The 16,813-nt window shown below is 38.8% G+C and overlaps 1 protein-coding gene across 3 annotated transcripts in view; it reads left to right on the forward strand.

The window, feature by feature from the left end:
- The window catches only part of LOC127442858 (adenylate cyclase type 1-like), a 103,562-nt gene that overhangs the window by 44,900 nt on the left and 41,849 nt on the right, over positions 1-16,813 (forward strand). For all 3 annotated transcript variants that reach the window (XM_051701116.1, XM_051701118.1, XM_051701119.1), the window contains exon 5: positions 10,139-10,250. In XM_051701116.1, coding sequence (XP_051557076.1) covers positions 10,139-10,250 — 112 coding nt within the window. The remainder of the gene's footprint in view (positions 1-10,138; positions 10,251-16,813) is intronic.

Below are 16,813 nucleotides of genomic sequence, written 5' to 3' on the forward strand. Positions count from 1 at the left end.
AGTTTATCTCAACAAATTCAAAATGATGTATATATTTCCTCCTTGTTCATTGTTGCACACCTGTCACTTGTCACTCAAACAGACGTACATTTGAACAAATGGATTCATATTTCGAATGTATTATTCACATATGTAAAAAAATATGTGTGAACTAGTAATGTACTGATACTGTAAGTACCTCAATTTAAAGTCAGTTACTGTAATCTGATTACAAGAATTTAAAATGTATTTTATTACACTACTTTTGACATAAACATTATTAGTAGAATTTTAATTTGTAATCAGATTACACTCAACACTGATTATTGTAGTGCATGACTTATAAGGCACATGCTTGTTCTGGTGTAATCAAATTGCACCCAAAGTGTCATAAAAGCACCACAAAATCCCACTGTTGTTTCAGCAGTTGTGTTTTTCATCTTACAATTGCTTTTCAGACACTATTGGTTTAAGGTTAAGGGTAGGGAGGTAGGTTTTGTTGATTTTAAACTAGATAGAGCATTAACCTTAAAAACCTCATTTATTTGGGAGAACATTTAACTTTCTTTTAGCGCTGCACAGTGGACATTTCACTTCAGAATTGGCACGATATGTGAAATGAACTACGTAATATAATTTCCAAAAATGTCGCCACAGTCATGTAATTTTAATAATATCAGGCTGGGGCCTGGGTAGCTCGGCGAGTATTGACGCTGACTACCACCGCTGGTCGCGAGTTCGAATCCAGGGCATGCTGAGTGACTCCAGCCAGGTCTCCTAAGCAACCAAATTGGGCCGGTTGCTAGGGAGGGTAGAGTCACATGGGGTAACCTCCTCGTGGTCGCTATAATGTGGTTCTCGCTTTCGGTGGGGCGCGTGGCTAGTTGTGTGTGGATGCCGCGGAGAATAGCGTGGGCCTCCACACATGCTTCGTCTCCACTGTAACATGCTCAACAAGCCACGTGATAAGATGCGCGGATTGACAGTCTCAGACGCAGAGGCAACTGAGATTCGTACTCCGCCACCCGGATTGAGGCGAGTAACTGCACCACCATGAGGACATAGAACGCATTGGGAATTGGGCATGCCAAATTGGGGAGAAAAAATGATAATATCAGGCTGATCATGGATGTACAGTATGGTGTAACTTGATAAAATCTGAATACTTTTTTTAATGTATTGTTTGATGAAATCCATTAGTTTGTGATAACAAAATAGCATGTTTTCATTTTACTCTTCCCTAAACTCCCTGAATTGATGTATCATCCAGTATTCTTTTCACTGATTATAAGCTTGAGAATATGTGATTTAGTGAAATTGTCTCTCTTCTTGTTTTTCTGTAACAGATGGACTCGCATTAAAATATTCACAGCAAAGTGAATTTATTGCACCCTTCTTATGCTGACATCTGCGATGTGACAAAATGGCATTTTAGCAGATCACTCAAAAGACACAGTGTTCTATAGCACCCACACACACACACACACACATGTTGGTGCGGCTATCTTATGAGGACTCTCCATAGACATTATGATTTTTATACTGTACGAACTATAGATTATATCCCCTAAACCTAACCCTCACAAAAAACTTTCTGATTTTTTACATTTTCCAAAAAACATCGTTTAGTATGTTTTTTTTTTTTTAAGCAATTTGAATTATGGGGACACTAGAAATGTCCTCATAAACCACATTTATAGCATAATACCCTTGTAATTACCAGTTTGTAACCTAAAAAAAAGTCCTTGTAAACCACCCAAACCTGCCCACACACACACTCACTCAGAGTTTTTATGTAGTTCTGTGTGAGAAATCATTTCACAGTCCATATGTATCTGTACGTCAATGTTAATGTGTTTCTGGAGTGTTGGTGTGTGGACATACAGTATATCATCATATCAGTTATTGACAGTGGATGAAACAGAGGGGATGTTTTATTGGTTTCAGTTTTATCATTTTTATTAACAGTGTGTCCTTGACGGTTTCATAAGAAACAGTAAGACTGGATTTCAAGCTTTTTCATCTGCAGATATGGTGCTGTTATATTGGGCATCTACAGTTGATCCAGATTTGGTGTGTTTGTGTATTGCACTAGTATTTTCCACTAAATTGTCCATTGAAAAATTGTTTATTGGAATTCTGCTGAAAAATACATAAATTTGAAATCTGTTTACTATGCAGTTGCTAGGGTGTTCGGGATGGTCCTAGATAGTTGCATATTCACCCAACAAAAAAGCCAACTTACAATTTTTATTTTATATTTAGGTCTCTAGAGATGGAGGGCCTTATGATTTCCATGATGCAGAAAACATGGATGGAACTGTATAATCCAATTTAAAAAAAACTGAATTAACAGTAATACCGGAATATAATGGAATTTGGCGTATATGGGATACAATGAATGTATGAATGCACAATTAATCAAATTAAAATTGTGATATGTCCTAATGTGATGATTAAACCACAAAAGGCTACAAATTAATGAAATAACTATACAGTCTGCATGTGAATGTGTGAAACTGGCCGCTCAAACTGACAACAGTGTAGCAGATGACAGAGATCAGATTATCCCTATGCCCTATTCCCTTCTAAGACAATTAGCCTCCATGTCTGAAAGGTGATAACAGTCAGTCAGAACTCACTTTTTAAGCGATTTCTTATTGGAAAATCTGTTTGGAATGAATTTACAGCATGGATTGTACCCCTTTGAAGTGCCCTGAGAAGGCCTGATCAGCACCAGTTAGAACACAGCCAGACAAGCGGAATAGTTGTGGGGTGCTTTCACGTTTTAGAAAGCATTTGATTGGACAAGGTTTCTCAACCTCTGTGTGACGGCATAGATGTATCCGAGTCTTTTAAGCCGGAAGAGAGAGACTGCAAATTTTAAATCCTTATATCTTCTGAAAACAAAAATGTAATATTATAGTGAGATTAAAAGTAGGGATTATGTAATTTTGCTACAGTATGCTTGTGTTTAAATACATTACGGTAATTTCTTGAATATGCCTGTCACGAACTGATCAGTTAATTGAGGAAACCGTGATTATTTTATACTTCAAATTTCAATCACATTTTACTGCACAAATAAGAGAATTGAATGTGAATATACAAATGCCATGAACGGCGCATTTGTGTGTCTCATTCAATTGAACTCTGACCATCATACTGAGTGCAATGTGGACCGCATCATAGATTATTTTTATATATGGAGAAACCAACCTCGTAATGGTCAACATGGATAACGTGAGTCTTCTTTTTTAAAAAAAAAAAAAAAAAAACAATTATTATCCCCTTTTCTCCCAATTTGGAATGCCCAGTTCCCACTACTTAGTAGGTCCTCATGGTGGCGTGGTTACTCACCTCAGTCCGGGTGGTGGAGAACATGTCTTAGTTGCCTCCGCTTCTGAGACCATCAATCTGCGCATCTTATCATGTGGCTCGCTGTGCGTGACACCGCGGAGACTCACAGCATGTGGAGGCTCATGCTACTCTCCGCGATCCACACACAACTTACCACGCACCCCATTGAGAGCAAGAACCACTAATCGCGACTACGAGGAGGTTACCCTATGTGACTCTACCCTCCTTAGCAACCGGGCCAATTTGGTTGCTTAGGAGACCTGGCTGGAGTCACTCAGCATGCCCTGGATTCAAACTCATGACTCAAGGGGTGGTAGTCAGCGTCAATACTCGCTGAGCTACCTAGGCCCCCCACGTGTGTCTTCAAAGCCAATCATATAATTGCTCTAATGAACCGCGTTCAGAGTGTTATGACAACTCACCATTTGCAGATACCGTAGAAATGAATGGGAGAGCCATAAAATGGATAAAACACTAAAACATAAAAAATACCTACCTGTCGCAAAATTGTCCATGTCTTCTCTTATAAAACAGCAATTTTATCATAGTACACTCCACACATAGTTCACTCCAAAAGGACAGATGATCAGTTCATTAAGTGATAAACCGTTTCCTCACAAAAGCAGTTTATTCAGCGTACTGAAGCATCTCCTCCATTAACATCCAGTCGAAACGAACGTCCTCTGGTCTCCTCGCCAGTGTACTGGCACATTACACTTTGTTTTGCTAACCTTGAAGGCTCCCCCTTTGGATGGGGCTCTGACCGTATTTAGAGCAGTTACTAAAGAGCATGTGTAGATTAACCGCTTCTGAAGCACTCTGATGCACATGCCATCTGCGGAGGTTTGTGCCAAAGTCCTGCGAAAATATAAACAATATTTTTGATGGTGAACGCAGATCGCTCCGATTTCTCTATAATTTAACGTTCGTGTAACAGCAAATGTTCTTGGCGAGTTCATACACGCAGTGTTAATGACAGGCAATGACACAGAGGAGATGCCTGCTATTTCTATTCTTTTAAGGGGCAGTGGTGACTCAGTGGTTAAGGCTTTGGGTTACTGACCATGAGCAAGGCCCTTGACCCTACCTGCTCCAGGGGCGCTGTATCATGGCTGACCCTGCACTCTGACCCCAGCCTAGCTGGGATATGTGAAAAAAAGACATTTCACTGTATATATGCAAAACATGTATGTATCTGTGACAAAGGCTTTTTCTTCAGTGGAAATAAGGGCTCGTGGGTTTAAATAGTGAGCCTTAAAATAACATGTGAAAGTGAAGAATTTAGGACAGAAATATTTTACAATTGCATATAAATATAAATAATATAATTATATAATATTAAAAAATATCACTAGCAAGATTGCCATTATGCGCGTGTATAAGCAGATATACAGACAAAACAGCACGATTGTGAGTGTGATATTGATTTTATACAACAGTTCAATAAACAAGTAAATAAATAAGGAAAAACTAAGGACTGTCCCAAAAAACACGCTTGTGCATGAAACTGCTTTCTTACGCCATGGATTAAGGATCTACCATTGCTGTTTCGACAGATGTTCCCAAGCCTCCATTACTAATTCGAAAGCATCACCTTAGAACTAGTAATGATGGCTTGGGCTTTATCTGACAAGTTATTGGAGTAATAGGGATGTTTGTGTGAAAAAGAGAGAGGGAAAAGTGACTGAGTGTGTGATTACCTGCATTTGTCACAACTCTCAAGCTGATTAACAGTAGGGCTGCAACTAACGATTATTTTGATAATTGACTAATCTAATGATTAATTAGAATGATTATTCGACTATTCAGGCGATTATTGCAACGATTAATCATTAGCTCTTTACTGACTATTCAGCTTGTGCCCCAACTTAAAAGGTTGTATTAAACTTGCTTACTAACAATAAAGAGGACAAAATCATCTTTTAAAAATATCTCTAAATGACATTCACTGAATTAAAGGAAAAAATACTTAAGTTTAATTCAGTAAAAAAATTCACTGCAAAAAATCCTATTGTGATCAAGTGTTTTGTCTTGTTTTTTGTCTAAAAATACGCCAGGGTGTTTCCTTTAAAGACGCTCGACACGCAAGTTTTGCTTCAGTGGAGCGGCAGCTCGGGCTCCGCTTATTCCACAACAAGAGTGCTTCTGTATTTACTTATTTTGTATTTTTGTATAATTCCCTCATACTTTGCGATCTACATCACCTGAAGCTGTTTGGAAAGTTTAGAGTTCATCTGGACTGTGAGATGTGTTGTCTTCCTCTCCTCAGTCAGCATCATCATTAGAGTTTCATATGATCTCATGTTACGTTAAATGAGATAAAACGACTGTTCGACAACGAAAATTTTTGTCTGCAATTTTTTATTGTCGACGTCGTCGATAACGTCGACTAATCGTTTCAGCCCTAATTATCAGTGATGCTGAAGCTGTTACTTTAACTGTATTCTGCAGTTGTAGTGTGATAGTAAACCGCTCAGAGCGATCATGGAGTGATGCTGCCTATCGGATGTGCTATCAGTTTATCCTACGAGTATTTCACTCCTGTTCAAGTGTTTTGTTGTCAGTAAGAAAACATAGAGGATGCCAGTTTATCCTTGTATATTCCTTGGGGAACTCTTATTTTGAACCAACACAGAAATCCTCTCCCCTGCCATGCTGAAAGTTACTTGTCCTCCCAACTCTGAAACTAAGCATTAAGTAGGTTCCCTTAGCATGTGTGAATACTCAGTCTGTTGCAACTCTCAGCTGTGATCGGCAGTAATGCTGAAGCTGTTAGTTTAACTATTTGTCAGCTGTAGTGTAGCAGTAATTGAAATGATAATGGAGTGAGAGACAAGCAACTTTAAACAAAGAAAACAGAGAATGGGAATAATACTGAACAAATATAAACAAACTAAAGCTAACAGTGTTACATTCATGTGATGTCTTTCTTTTGGTTTCTTCAAACGCGCATCTTTGTGTCTAACGGCATTTCTTGTCATATGACACTCTGAGATGTCTTACCGCAGTGGCGGGTAGATGAGCAAAAGTACTCGCCACTGCGCATGAAATACCAGCATTTGGCGGGTTGGCGGGTGTTCATTTCAAAACCCTGAATGCAAGGGTATACCAGACTTTTAGAAATACACTGATCAGCCACAACATTAAAACCAATGACAGGTGAAGTGAATAACATTTATTATCTCGTTACAATGGCACCTGTCATGCCTATGCTAGCCCATCTTGTCCGATCCCACAGAAGAGCTACTGTACCACAAATTGCTGAAAAACGTAATGCTGGCCATGATAGAAAGGTGTCAGAACACACAGTGCATCGCAGCTTGCTGCGTATGGGGCTGCGTAGCCGCAGACCGGTCAGAGTGCCCATGCTGACCCCATCCACCGCCGAAAGAGCCTATGAGTGTCAGAACTGGACCATAGAGCAATGGAAGAAGGTGGCCTGGTTTGATGAATCACGTTTTCTTTTAGATCATGTGGACGGCCAGGTGCGTGTGCGTCATTTACCTGGGGAAGAGATGGCAGCAGGATGAACCATGGGAAGAAGCCAGGCCGGCAGAGGCAGTGTGATGCTCTGGGAAATGTTCTGCTGGGAAACCTTGGGTCCTGGCATTCATGTGGATGTTAATTTGACACGTACCACCTACCTGAATATTGTTGCAGACCACATACACCCCTTCATGGCAACAGTATTCCCTGATGGCAGTGGCCTCTTTCAGCAGGTTAATGCACCCTGCCACATTGCAAAAATTGTTCAGGAATGGTTTATGGAACATAACAAAGAGTTCAAGGTGTTGACTTGGCATCCAAATTCCCCAGATCTCAATCCGATTGAGCATCTGTGGGATGTGCTGGACCAACAAGTCCGATACATGGAGGCTCCACCTCGCCACTAACAGGACTTAAAGGATCTGCTGCTAATGTCTTGGTGCCAGATACCACAGGACACCTTCAGAGGTGCATGCCTCGACGGGTCAGAGGTGTTTTGGCTGCACGAGGGGGACCTACACTATATATGGTTTAAAGTTGTGGCTGATCGGTGTATGCTCTGGTCAAGCTCAGGCACTTCAATTGTATTAATTAGAGCTTTATGATTTACAAAATGGCAAGAACATTAACAGGGTAACAGGATGGAAAAAAGAGCTAAATTTAGCCATTGCTCAGTGAGAGATTGACAGTTTGCTTACATGAGGGTGTCAAATTGAAGTTGATTTTGAGATTTTTAACCATTTTTTGTAATGTCGATATCGTAACGATCTCTGTAATTTTATCAAACTGTATAGAATGTTTTAGAGTGAGACAAACCAACTAATACTCCAACATATTGCATAATTCATACTCAATTGCCAATACTTGCTGATATTTGTGCTGTTGTTCTTCCACCAAAAATTACACTGACTGTTACAAATAATGGTTACATTTTACATAGATGTTCCCTTTGTTAAGAATTTATAAACAGGTTATTTAATGACTACTAATAACAACATGAATAAAAAGGGCGATTTTCATGCAATACTTGCCAAATAGTGAGCATTTAAACTTTCTTGTTAATAAATAGTCTACACTTATTCATACATACTGTGTATTAATCAAAATTATACAATGCCCTAATTCATGATTTATTTCACAATGCAGCAAAAATAAACTATTATAATGAGATTAAAAGGAGGGATTATGTCATTTTGCCACAGTCTGTGTTTATATACATTATTGTAATATCTTGACTCACTTGTGTTGTCACTTTTCTGGTTACGTTGATGCCAAAAGAATGGTGCTACTCTGAGTGATGTCAGATTTTTTTTTTCTTTTTTTTTATCGAATTTTTTGTTTCCAGGAGTGCTGTTTTTTCATGTTTTTGAGACGTTACAGACATTACATCAGAAATCAGCATAATTAATTCTGATACAAAGTAATGATCCAATCACTGCCAACCATGTTAAAATAAAATTAAACATTATAAAATTCTGAATCTATGTACTGATTATCATTGTCCCACCAACTTTTGGTTGGATTTTGGGATTGAATGCATTTAGCTGCAAAGGAAAGCTATAGGATGTTCCCTTTCACCCTATTTAGTGAATGACTTAACCTCCAGTGTGCTGTCTGTCTGCACTGGTCTCAGAACAGTTTGAAATTCAAAATTATTTTCATCCTAACTCCATATAAAGCCTCTGAAAGCTTTTGGATGAACCCATTATTCTCAATGTGATGATGCACATCCAGTATAGGACTTCTAATGAAAAAATTGGCTAAAGTACACATTGTGTGTCAAAAGTGTATCCCTTTAATGAAAGTCTAGAGTCTTCTGAACTGAGATCAGTCGGGTTAAATTAATTTTAATTATGCACTGCATCTAGCAAAGCCAAAATACAACATCCATGCGTGTGTACGCAGGGTTGCATGAGGTTAGGGTACTTTTGCATAGGTTGCAAATGTTGAACAAGTATATTAAGCATTTATAACATGTGAGGTAAAATGGCTCACTATTGGGAGGTATTGCATGACAGTCGCCTTTTTTTATTTTTATTACAACTGAATATTAATGATTTATAATGGATTTGTAAATTAATTACTAGTCATTAACCCCTTTATTAACCCTTAACAAAGGAAACATTAATGTAAAGTGTTACCCAAATTACAAAATAGCTATTACAAATAATTAAAAAAAATTATTACAAAAGACTAGTAGGATGGAAAGTGATATTGAGGACATTTGGGGAAAAAAATAAATATATAAAAATGTGTAAATCACCAGTTATTTATTTTAGACATGAGCGGCAAAAATGGCAACATCCTCTCAAACCAAAGCAGTGAAATTATTTAACATTCATTCCTGTGTTCACTTCATTTTTATATGATAAAAGAAACTAATAATTTCCATCTTGAAAAAATTGGGAGTTTAATATTTTATCTAATATATTATTAAGACATAGATGATGGGGGGCATGAACGTGTACTGCATAGTAGGAATGACCCATCTAGCATATGTCTTACCTGTCTTTGCTCAATGTTTGGCTTTGGCCCCAGTTGAATTCTCTCTGTCATGTTATTGTTAGAGTAAAGATGCAAGTGGACATGTACAAGCCATAACCCCTCTGTGCATTAACTTTAAGCACACAATAGCTGATATCTTCTGCCACCTGACATTTAATAATTTAACAATATCTGGATGGGATGGAGTAGTCCATACAATCGTATCACCCAAGAAGTAACATCATACATTTTTACACAAATATTAGTATTGACTGTATTCATCAAGCTCAAATATTCAACCCTCTTACCAATGTTAGTGTAAGTAAAAAGATCAAATAAATATATTATAACTAATAAGTTACGGGAAACATACGTTTATCAATAACTACAAACCAACATTTTGTCCCAAACTAGCTAGCCCCTGCTCAGTGATAGCTTAATTTGGGTTAAATCTGCCACCCGTTTAAGTGCAGCCCTGTTATACATTATTTTTATTTTATTAGAAAGTTTGTGATGTCAATTGTGTTTATTTAATTTTTATGTTAATATTGTGTTATTTGCTTGAAATTAATGAAAAGTCTTTAAAATTCTATATAGGACATGTCATAAATTTGGGCAACGGGGCTGAAGAATTGTGAACCTCATATAGTATTTGAGTTTGAGTAGGATGAATTTGTTTTTGTTTTTTAAGGTTAAAGGTCTCCTTTCACCATTTGTTGAAAAGGAGCAAAACTTTGACTCAGCAAGTGTTTAAGCCTTACTTTTTATCCTATACATGGAAAGTGTGAATAATACGTTTAAAATACTTTCCCTTCCTCTCTTTTTTTAGCATCCTGTTTGCGGATATCGTGGGCTTCACGAGTCTGGCTTCACAGTGCACGGCTCAGGAGTTGGTCAAACTGCTCAATGAGCTCTTCGGCAAGTTTGATGAGTTGGCCACGGTGAGTCACACCTCAAACTCTCTTCTGATTGGTCTATTACTGTCGCTATGGTAATTTCACACCCCTGCAATAGCAACAGGAGGAAAGGTGGCAAAGTTATCCGAGTTATATATTTATGCAAATGTGGTATATGTGAAATAAGAAAGGTGTTGGACATGTGTCTTGACTACATGAGGGGCGGCTGTGGCTCATGTGGTAGAGCGGGTTGGCCACAAATCGCAGGGTTGGCGGTTTAATTCCTGGCCCACATGACTCCACATGCCAAAGTGTCCTTGGGCAAGACACTGAACCCCAAGTTGCTCCCAATGGCAGGCTAGCACCTTGCACGGCAGCTCTGCCGTCATTGGTGTGCGAGTGTGTGCGTGAATGGGTGAATGTGTCACAGTGTAAAGCGCTTTGGAACCACTAAGGTTAAAAAAGTGCTATATAAGTGCAGACCATTTACATACTGTTTTTCTTTTTCTAACACACACACACACACACACTTGTTAAATCTCTGTCATCATTATCTGTGCAATGTTAATTAGGTTTATGTAAAGATAGGTTCTTTATAGTAAAAGGTTAAAGGCCTCTTGAGAGTATTCTCATTCTCTTTACATTTACGGGCCAGCAGCCATATCACCCTGCAGCTCTTGCCTGGTTGCCCACTATAGCTAAGCAGGGTTGAGCCTGGCCAGTACCTGGATGGGAGACATCCTGGGGAAATCTAAGTTTGCTGCTGGAAGAGGTATTAGGGAGGCCAGCAGGAGATGCTCAGCCTGTGGTCTGTGTGGGTCCTAAAGCCCCAGTATAGTGATGGGGACACTATAATGTAAAAAGGCTCCGTCTTCCAGATGAGACGTTAAACCGAGGCCTTGACTCTCTGTGGTCATTAAAAATACCAGGATGCTTCATGTAAAGAGTAGGGGTGTAACCCTGGTGTCCTGTCCAAATTCCCCCCATTGGCCTTTCTCAGTCATGGCCTCCTAATAATCCCCATCCATTAATTGGCTCTATAACTCTACTCTCTCCTCTCCACCAATAGCTGGTGTGTGGTGAGCGTACTGGTGCACTATGGCTGCCGTCGCATCATCCAGGTGGCTGCTGCTCCACAGTTCGAATGATTATCAAAAATTAACTAAGTGAAATATGATCTCAGTAAGACAACAAAGAAAAAGGTCATTTTTGCTCCGATTACTGCTTATGTAAACCCCAAGTAGCAGCAAACTCTATATCAGCTCTTACTTTAGGCTGTTTTCTTCTAAATTAACCATTTTCTACGTGTCTGTGAGCTTGCTTGGGTAAATAATCCTATGTTGTCACAGATGTCCAGAACAGTATATGCAGTTCAGCAGAAAAAGCATGATAAACAAATCATTGGCTAAATACTGTATGTTCTCAACTATTGATGGTTACATATTATATATCAGGAGTATCTAAACTTTCCAACGACACCTAGATTAAGTTTGTAATCCACTCGAAAGCTGAGATAGTTGATGAAACAATGGGGAAGGTGTGTAGGGTCACAAAATAGACTGAATGTCTATGGACGACCACATGGCGAGTGCTCAGCTGCATTAGTGTGCCACCTGCATTTCAGATCTGTATATTGTGACGGAAGGTGATGGAGGATAATTCCTTTTTCTGAGTGCTTTCTGCCATCTAGTGGAAAAGACTAAGACCTTTTTCAGGCACATGGAGCAAACAGAGTCTGAATTATAGACCAAGATCAAATAAATATGTTCATTATAAGACTGTAAACATACAATATTATATTTAAAACAATATATGTTTGTAAAATGAGACCAGTATTTTGCAATTAGTCGAATGTAGGTGAGCTTTTAAATTTGGGTGTGAACAATTGTAGGTGACAGCCAAAATGTGCTGCAGAGTTGAAGGGGTTAAGCAGATCTGGTTGAGGGTGGAAGCTTGTTCAATAACAGTAGGACGGTGACTGTGAAGGCTCAAGAAAGCAACTTTGTAGCTCACTATAATGGTAAAACCTGGCTATAATGAGAGAACCTGCATGACAGGGATGGAGAACCCTGCTCCTGGAGGGCCACTATCCTGCAGAGTTTAGGTCCAACCCTAATCAAACAAACCTGAGCAAACTAATCAAGGTCTCCAGGATTACACTGAAAAAAGTAAGGGCAGGTGTGTTTGATTAGGGTTGGAGCAAAACTCTGCAGGACAGTGGCCCTCCAGGAGTAGGCTTCCCCACCCCTGCTATAGGACAATGTTTAGGTACTATAGGATGGTGTGATCAAAAGGCTGTCCTGAATGCGAGTGTCAAAGCCTTGATTTTTTACGTGGGCAGCTACATATATTCAGTGGTGCGAGACCAAGAGATGTGTGACATGGGCCCTTTTTGGTTAAAGACCAGTCTTGAGATGACAAGAACCTGAACCAGTAGCTGCACAACATATTCAGACAGGCAGAGTCTGATTTTCATGATGTTGTAATAGAGTGAAAAAGAGTGGTCAAAATTTGGACAGTGATGTTTGCCTGGTCATCAAACACTACTCCCAGGTTCCTAGTTGGTGTTAGTGTTAATCCCAGCTATACAGTGATGTTGACAAAGACATTGGTCTTTACGATGTAGAGCTAGAGGTGACATTCCTACATCCAGGCAGAGATAGAAATAAAAAGATAGGCTGGAATGAAAGATAGAACTGCATGTAATCTCCATTTCTGAATAAGCCATGTGCCCTTTTTGAGTGGGCCCAGTAAGGTTGTGTATATTAAGAACAGGAGAGGGCCAATTACTGAACCTTGAGGCACTCCAGTGGTAAACTGATGTGATTTAGACCCACCTGGAAAGGATCTGCCCGTAATGTATACCTCGGACCAGTGATATACATTTCCTATGATGCCCAGTTCTGTGAAAGAAAGGCAGTTGATTGAAAAAAATTTCACTTGAAAGTTTCGACAGGAATAGTGTGATCAAAAGGCTGATCACACATTATTTGTTTAAACTCTGTACAGCACTTTGGCCAACAGCAGTTGTTTTTAAATGTACTTTATAAAAAATATGACTGACTGACTGGTTAAAGAAAAGCCGACCAAGTGTAAGGTTAAGTGTAGGTTATTTCAGCAGTGGGGTCACCCAAGCCTGCTTTAAAGATGCCAGTAACAAGAGTTGTGAGAGGATTATAGTGAGGAATGCTCTTCATGGTACACGCCCACTTCGACTTGTTCAGTTTAATCCAATTAAGTGTTTATATAGTGTGACGTGCAGCCTCACTGACTCAGCATTGTGGAAAAGTAGTTTTGATTGTAGCTGACCTGGGATCAGTTATGCTTTCTTGATCACAGTGATTTGGATAAGGATTATAGTGAGGATGTGTTTAATAAGAGCAGTTTAGTAACTGTGCACAAGGTATGCCAGTAAATTATTTAAAAAGATAAATAGTGAAATGTGCACTTAAGTTGCCATGTGTTGTGCTTTTAATTGGACTCTGCCATATGAGTTCACAATATTGCAGTTTCTTGTAGTCTTACAGTCTCAGTGTCTTATTATCCAAGTAGTTTCAGACAGACACTTCCTGGTTATATTTTATATTGCATATTGATGTAGGGTGACCTTATCCAATATCAGCATTTCTCTATGATATATAAAGTTCTGGCACTTATCTGTGGATTTTCTGTTCATATTTGTTTTTTAAGTTTTCTGGACTAGACTAGTAACTAACTGTAATGAGGGGTTAAATTGGTATTTTGAAGGAGGCAGAACCCTAACAGGTTGTGATTCTAGTGCCCTAGGCAAGAAATGGAATGACATAACCTCTAAGACCTTGTACTATTGTTTGAATTTTGTCACTGTATAATGGCACCACCTATGACCCTCAGCTCCTCCTGCATTAGAACAGATTAGGATAATGTGAATCTTAGGAAGATGATGTGTGGAAGGTAGCATTCATTACGAGTGGACACTACGAGTATATAATAATGCTCTAAGGGTCGGCAAATGCACAGCTGATGAATTGATGGCATTCTGCTCAGTTTAGTTAGTCTTGAACACTTCAGTCATGTTTGTCATGTGCCTCAGCATCTTACTGAGAATAAGTTACATATGAATGCATAGAAACTCAAGAGTTTCTTTTCTTATTTCTTGTATCTGCCATGAAGCAATAATGAATCAAATTACATCAAGTGTCAAAAGTGAAAGCTACAGTATAGTAAGTAGTTTTGGTTCTGTCAGAGGTTAATTTAAGGTTTTAGTACAGTTGTGGCACCACATGCCACCTTCCTAAGCCTGAGGGGTTATCTACCAACAGGCCCATCATGCAGTCTGAATGTGCTCTCTGAGAGTTTTAGTTCTTCAGAGTTTTGGTAGCACTCCTGCTAGTTGTTCACCCTCAAAGGTGTCTTAAGCCAAGCAAACACTACAAGACTGAAAGTCGTCGCTCTGCACGCACTTAAAACTCACAGTTTTTTTTCGTGTTGGTGTGCACACTACAGGACTGATCGCAGACTGGGTGCGTTGATTACAAGACTATTCCTCCCCAACTGAAGCTATGATCATGAAATTTGTTCTCACTTAAAGTCACACGCACAGCAATGGAAGAGTTTATTTGTGATTAGATGTCAACAATCAACATGAAAGTAGGGCTTGAGGTAATTATTGCACTGATTTGGAGTATGGGAAAATATTGAGCTGAAAATATTGATGAGACAGTGGGTGGGGAGACGTGGGCATGAGTTAGGGGTGTAACGGTTCACTCCTCTCACGATTCGGTTCAGTTCACAATACTGAACTCACGGTTCGGTTAGATTCACGATTCTTTAAACTAAGCCTGAATCAAGAAAAGTTAAGATTGAAAGTCTTTGTGGGGGCCTGGGTAGCTCAGCGAGTAAAGACGCTGACTACCACCCCTAGAGTCATGAGTTTGAATCCAGGGTGTGCTGAGTGACTCCAGCCAGGTCTCCTAAGCAACCAAATTGGCCCGGTTGCTAGGGAGGGTAGAGTCACATGGGGTAACCTCCTCGTGGTCGCTATAATGTGGTTCGCTTTCGGTGGGGCGTGTGGTGAGTTGTGCGTGGGTGCTGCAGAGAATAGCATGAAGCCTCCATACGTGCAGTTCCATGTGTTGCTCTGAAATGATCAGTTACAATAAAAATACACTTGCCCTTATACATTAATGCTGTTGCCACTATGATTTTACCATGGTTAAGGGGTTTGTAGGCACTTGACACTATGGTAAAATCACTGTAATTCACAGACTTTAGCGGTTTAATGCTTTATTCTGAGTTCCTATCTGACTCTTTCATTTTCCAAATTTAGATTTAAAATATGGTGGTAAATTGCAGTTTTATTTGTTACATTTCATAATGTATCTAATTTTGTTGTTATTAAATGAATGGAAAGCGTATAATGCAGACTCTCTCTCTCTCTCTCTCTCTCTCTCTCTCTCTTTTGGGTTCAGTTGAAACACTTTAGGTCCTAAAGTGGCTCTTATTTAAAGAATGTAAATGTATGCAGTGTTTGTCATGGTGATATACTTTTATTGTGAACTGTGCTTTGTGTTCCTCTGTTTCCATGGCACACACACCCCGTCTCTCTCTCTCTCTTTCTTTATCTGCCTTTCATGCTTTATTTTCCACCTGCACTCTTAAACACTTTCCCTGCATTTGCTTTGACACACAACAGTCTACTTTTTGTTTTTACATGTCTCCTATCACCGATCTTCCTTCTCTTTCTTATAATTTCTTTAATCATCAACACATGTATAAACTTGTCCTGCTATCACTAATACAATGATCTGTTATCAATAACTGGAATGAATCCATAAAGTTTTATTAACAACCATGATTAGAATTTTTAGTTTATCAAACAGTCAGGAAAAACACAAATGAGATCTCTTTAATATCTCAATTATGTCTCCTCTTGAGTTTCAGAGATCTTAAAAATGTCTCAAACTGTGCTCACATTTGCCAAGATTCTGAGATTTCAAAATAAACGCAAACATTTCTCATCAAATTCCTCCAAGACCAAATGATCTGAAATCTAGAAAAATCTCAATCAGTAATTTTGTCTTGTTTTCCAGTAAAAATATCTAAACATCCTTTAAACAGGATAAATTTACTTGGGAATCAAAACTGCATAAGATAATAAGATTTTCAGAAAACATACAGTATCGTGAGTGAAGTTTGATTTTCTTAGCCCATTAACATTTTTTTTTCTTCTTGTTTTAAGCATATATTTTAACAAAATAACACACATTAGTGAGGTTTGTGTTTAAAACAAGAAATAAAAAAAAAATGGATAAAGAAAAAATAAACAATTCTATCTAAAAAGGTAGCGCTTTTTTAGGAACACCTGTACATCTACATATTCATGCAGTTATCTAATCAGCCAGTCGTGTGGCAGCAGTGCAGTGCATAAAAACATTCAGATATGGGTCAGGAGCTTCAGTTAATGTTCACATCAACCATCAGAATGGGAAAAAATTTGATCTCAGTGATTTGGACCGTGGCTTGATTGTTGGTGCCAGATGGGCTGGTTTGAGTATTTCTGTAACTTCTGATCTCCTGTGATTTTCACGCACAACAGTCTCTAAAATTTACTCTGAATGGTGCCAAAA

This window comes from Myxocyprinus asiaticus, chromosome 6, assembly GCF_019703515.2.
Source record: "Myxocyprinus asiaticus isolate MX2 ecotype Aquarium Trade chromosome 6, UBuf_Myxa_2, whole genome shotgun sequence".
NCBI lineage: Eukaryota > Metazoa > Chordata > Actinopteri > Cypriniformes > Catostomidae > Myxocyprinus > Myxocyprinus asiaticus.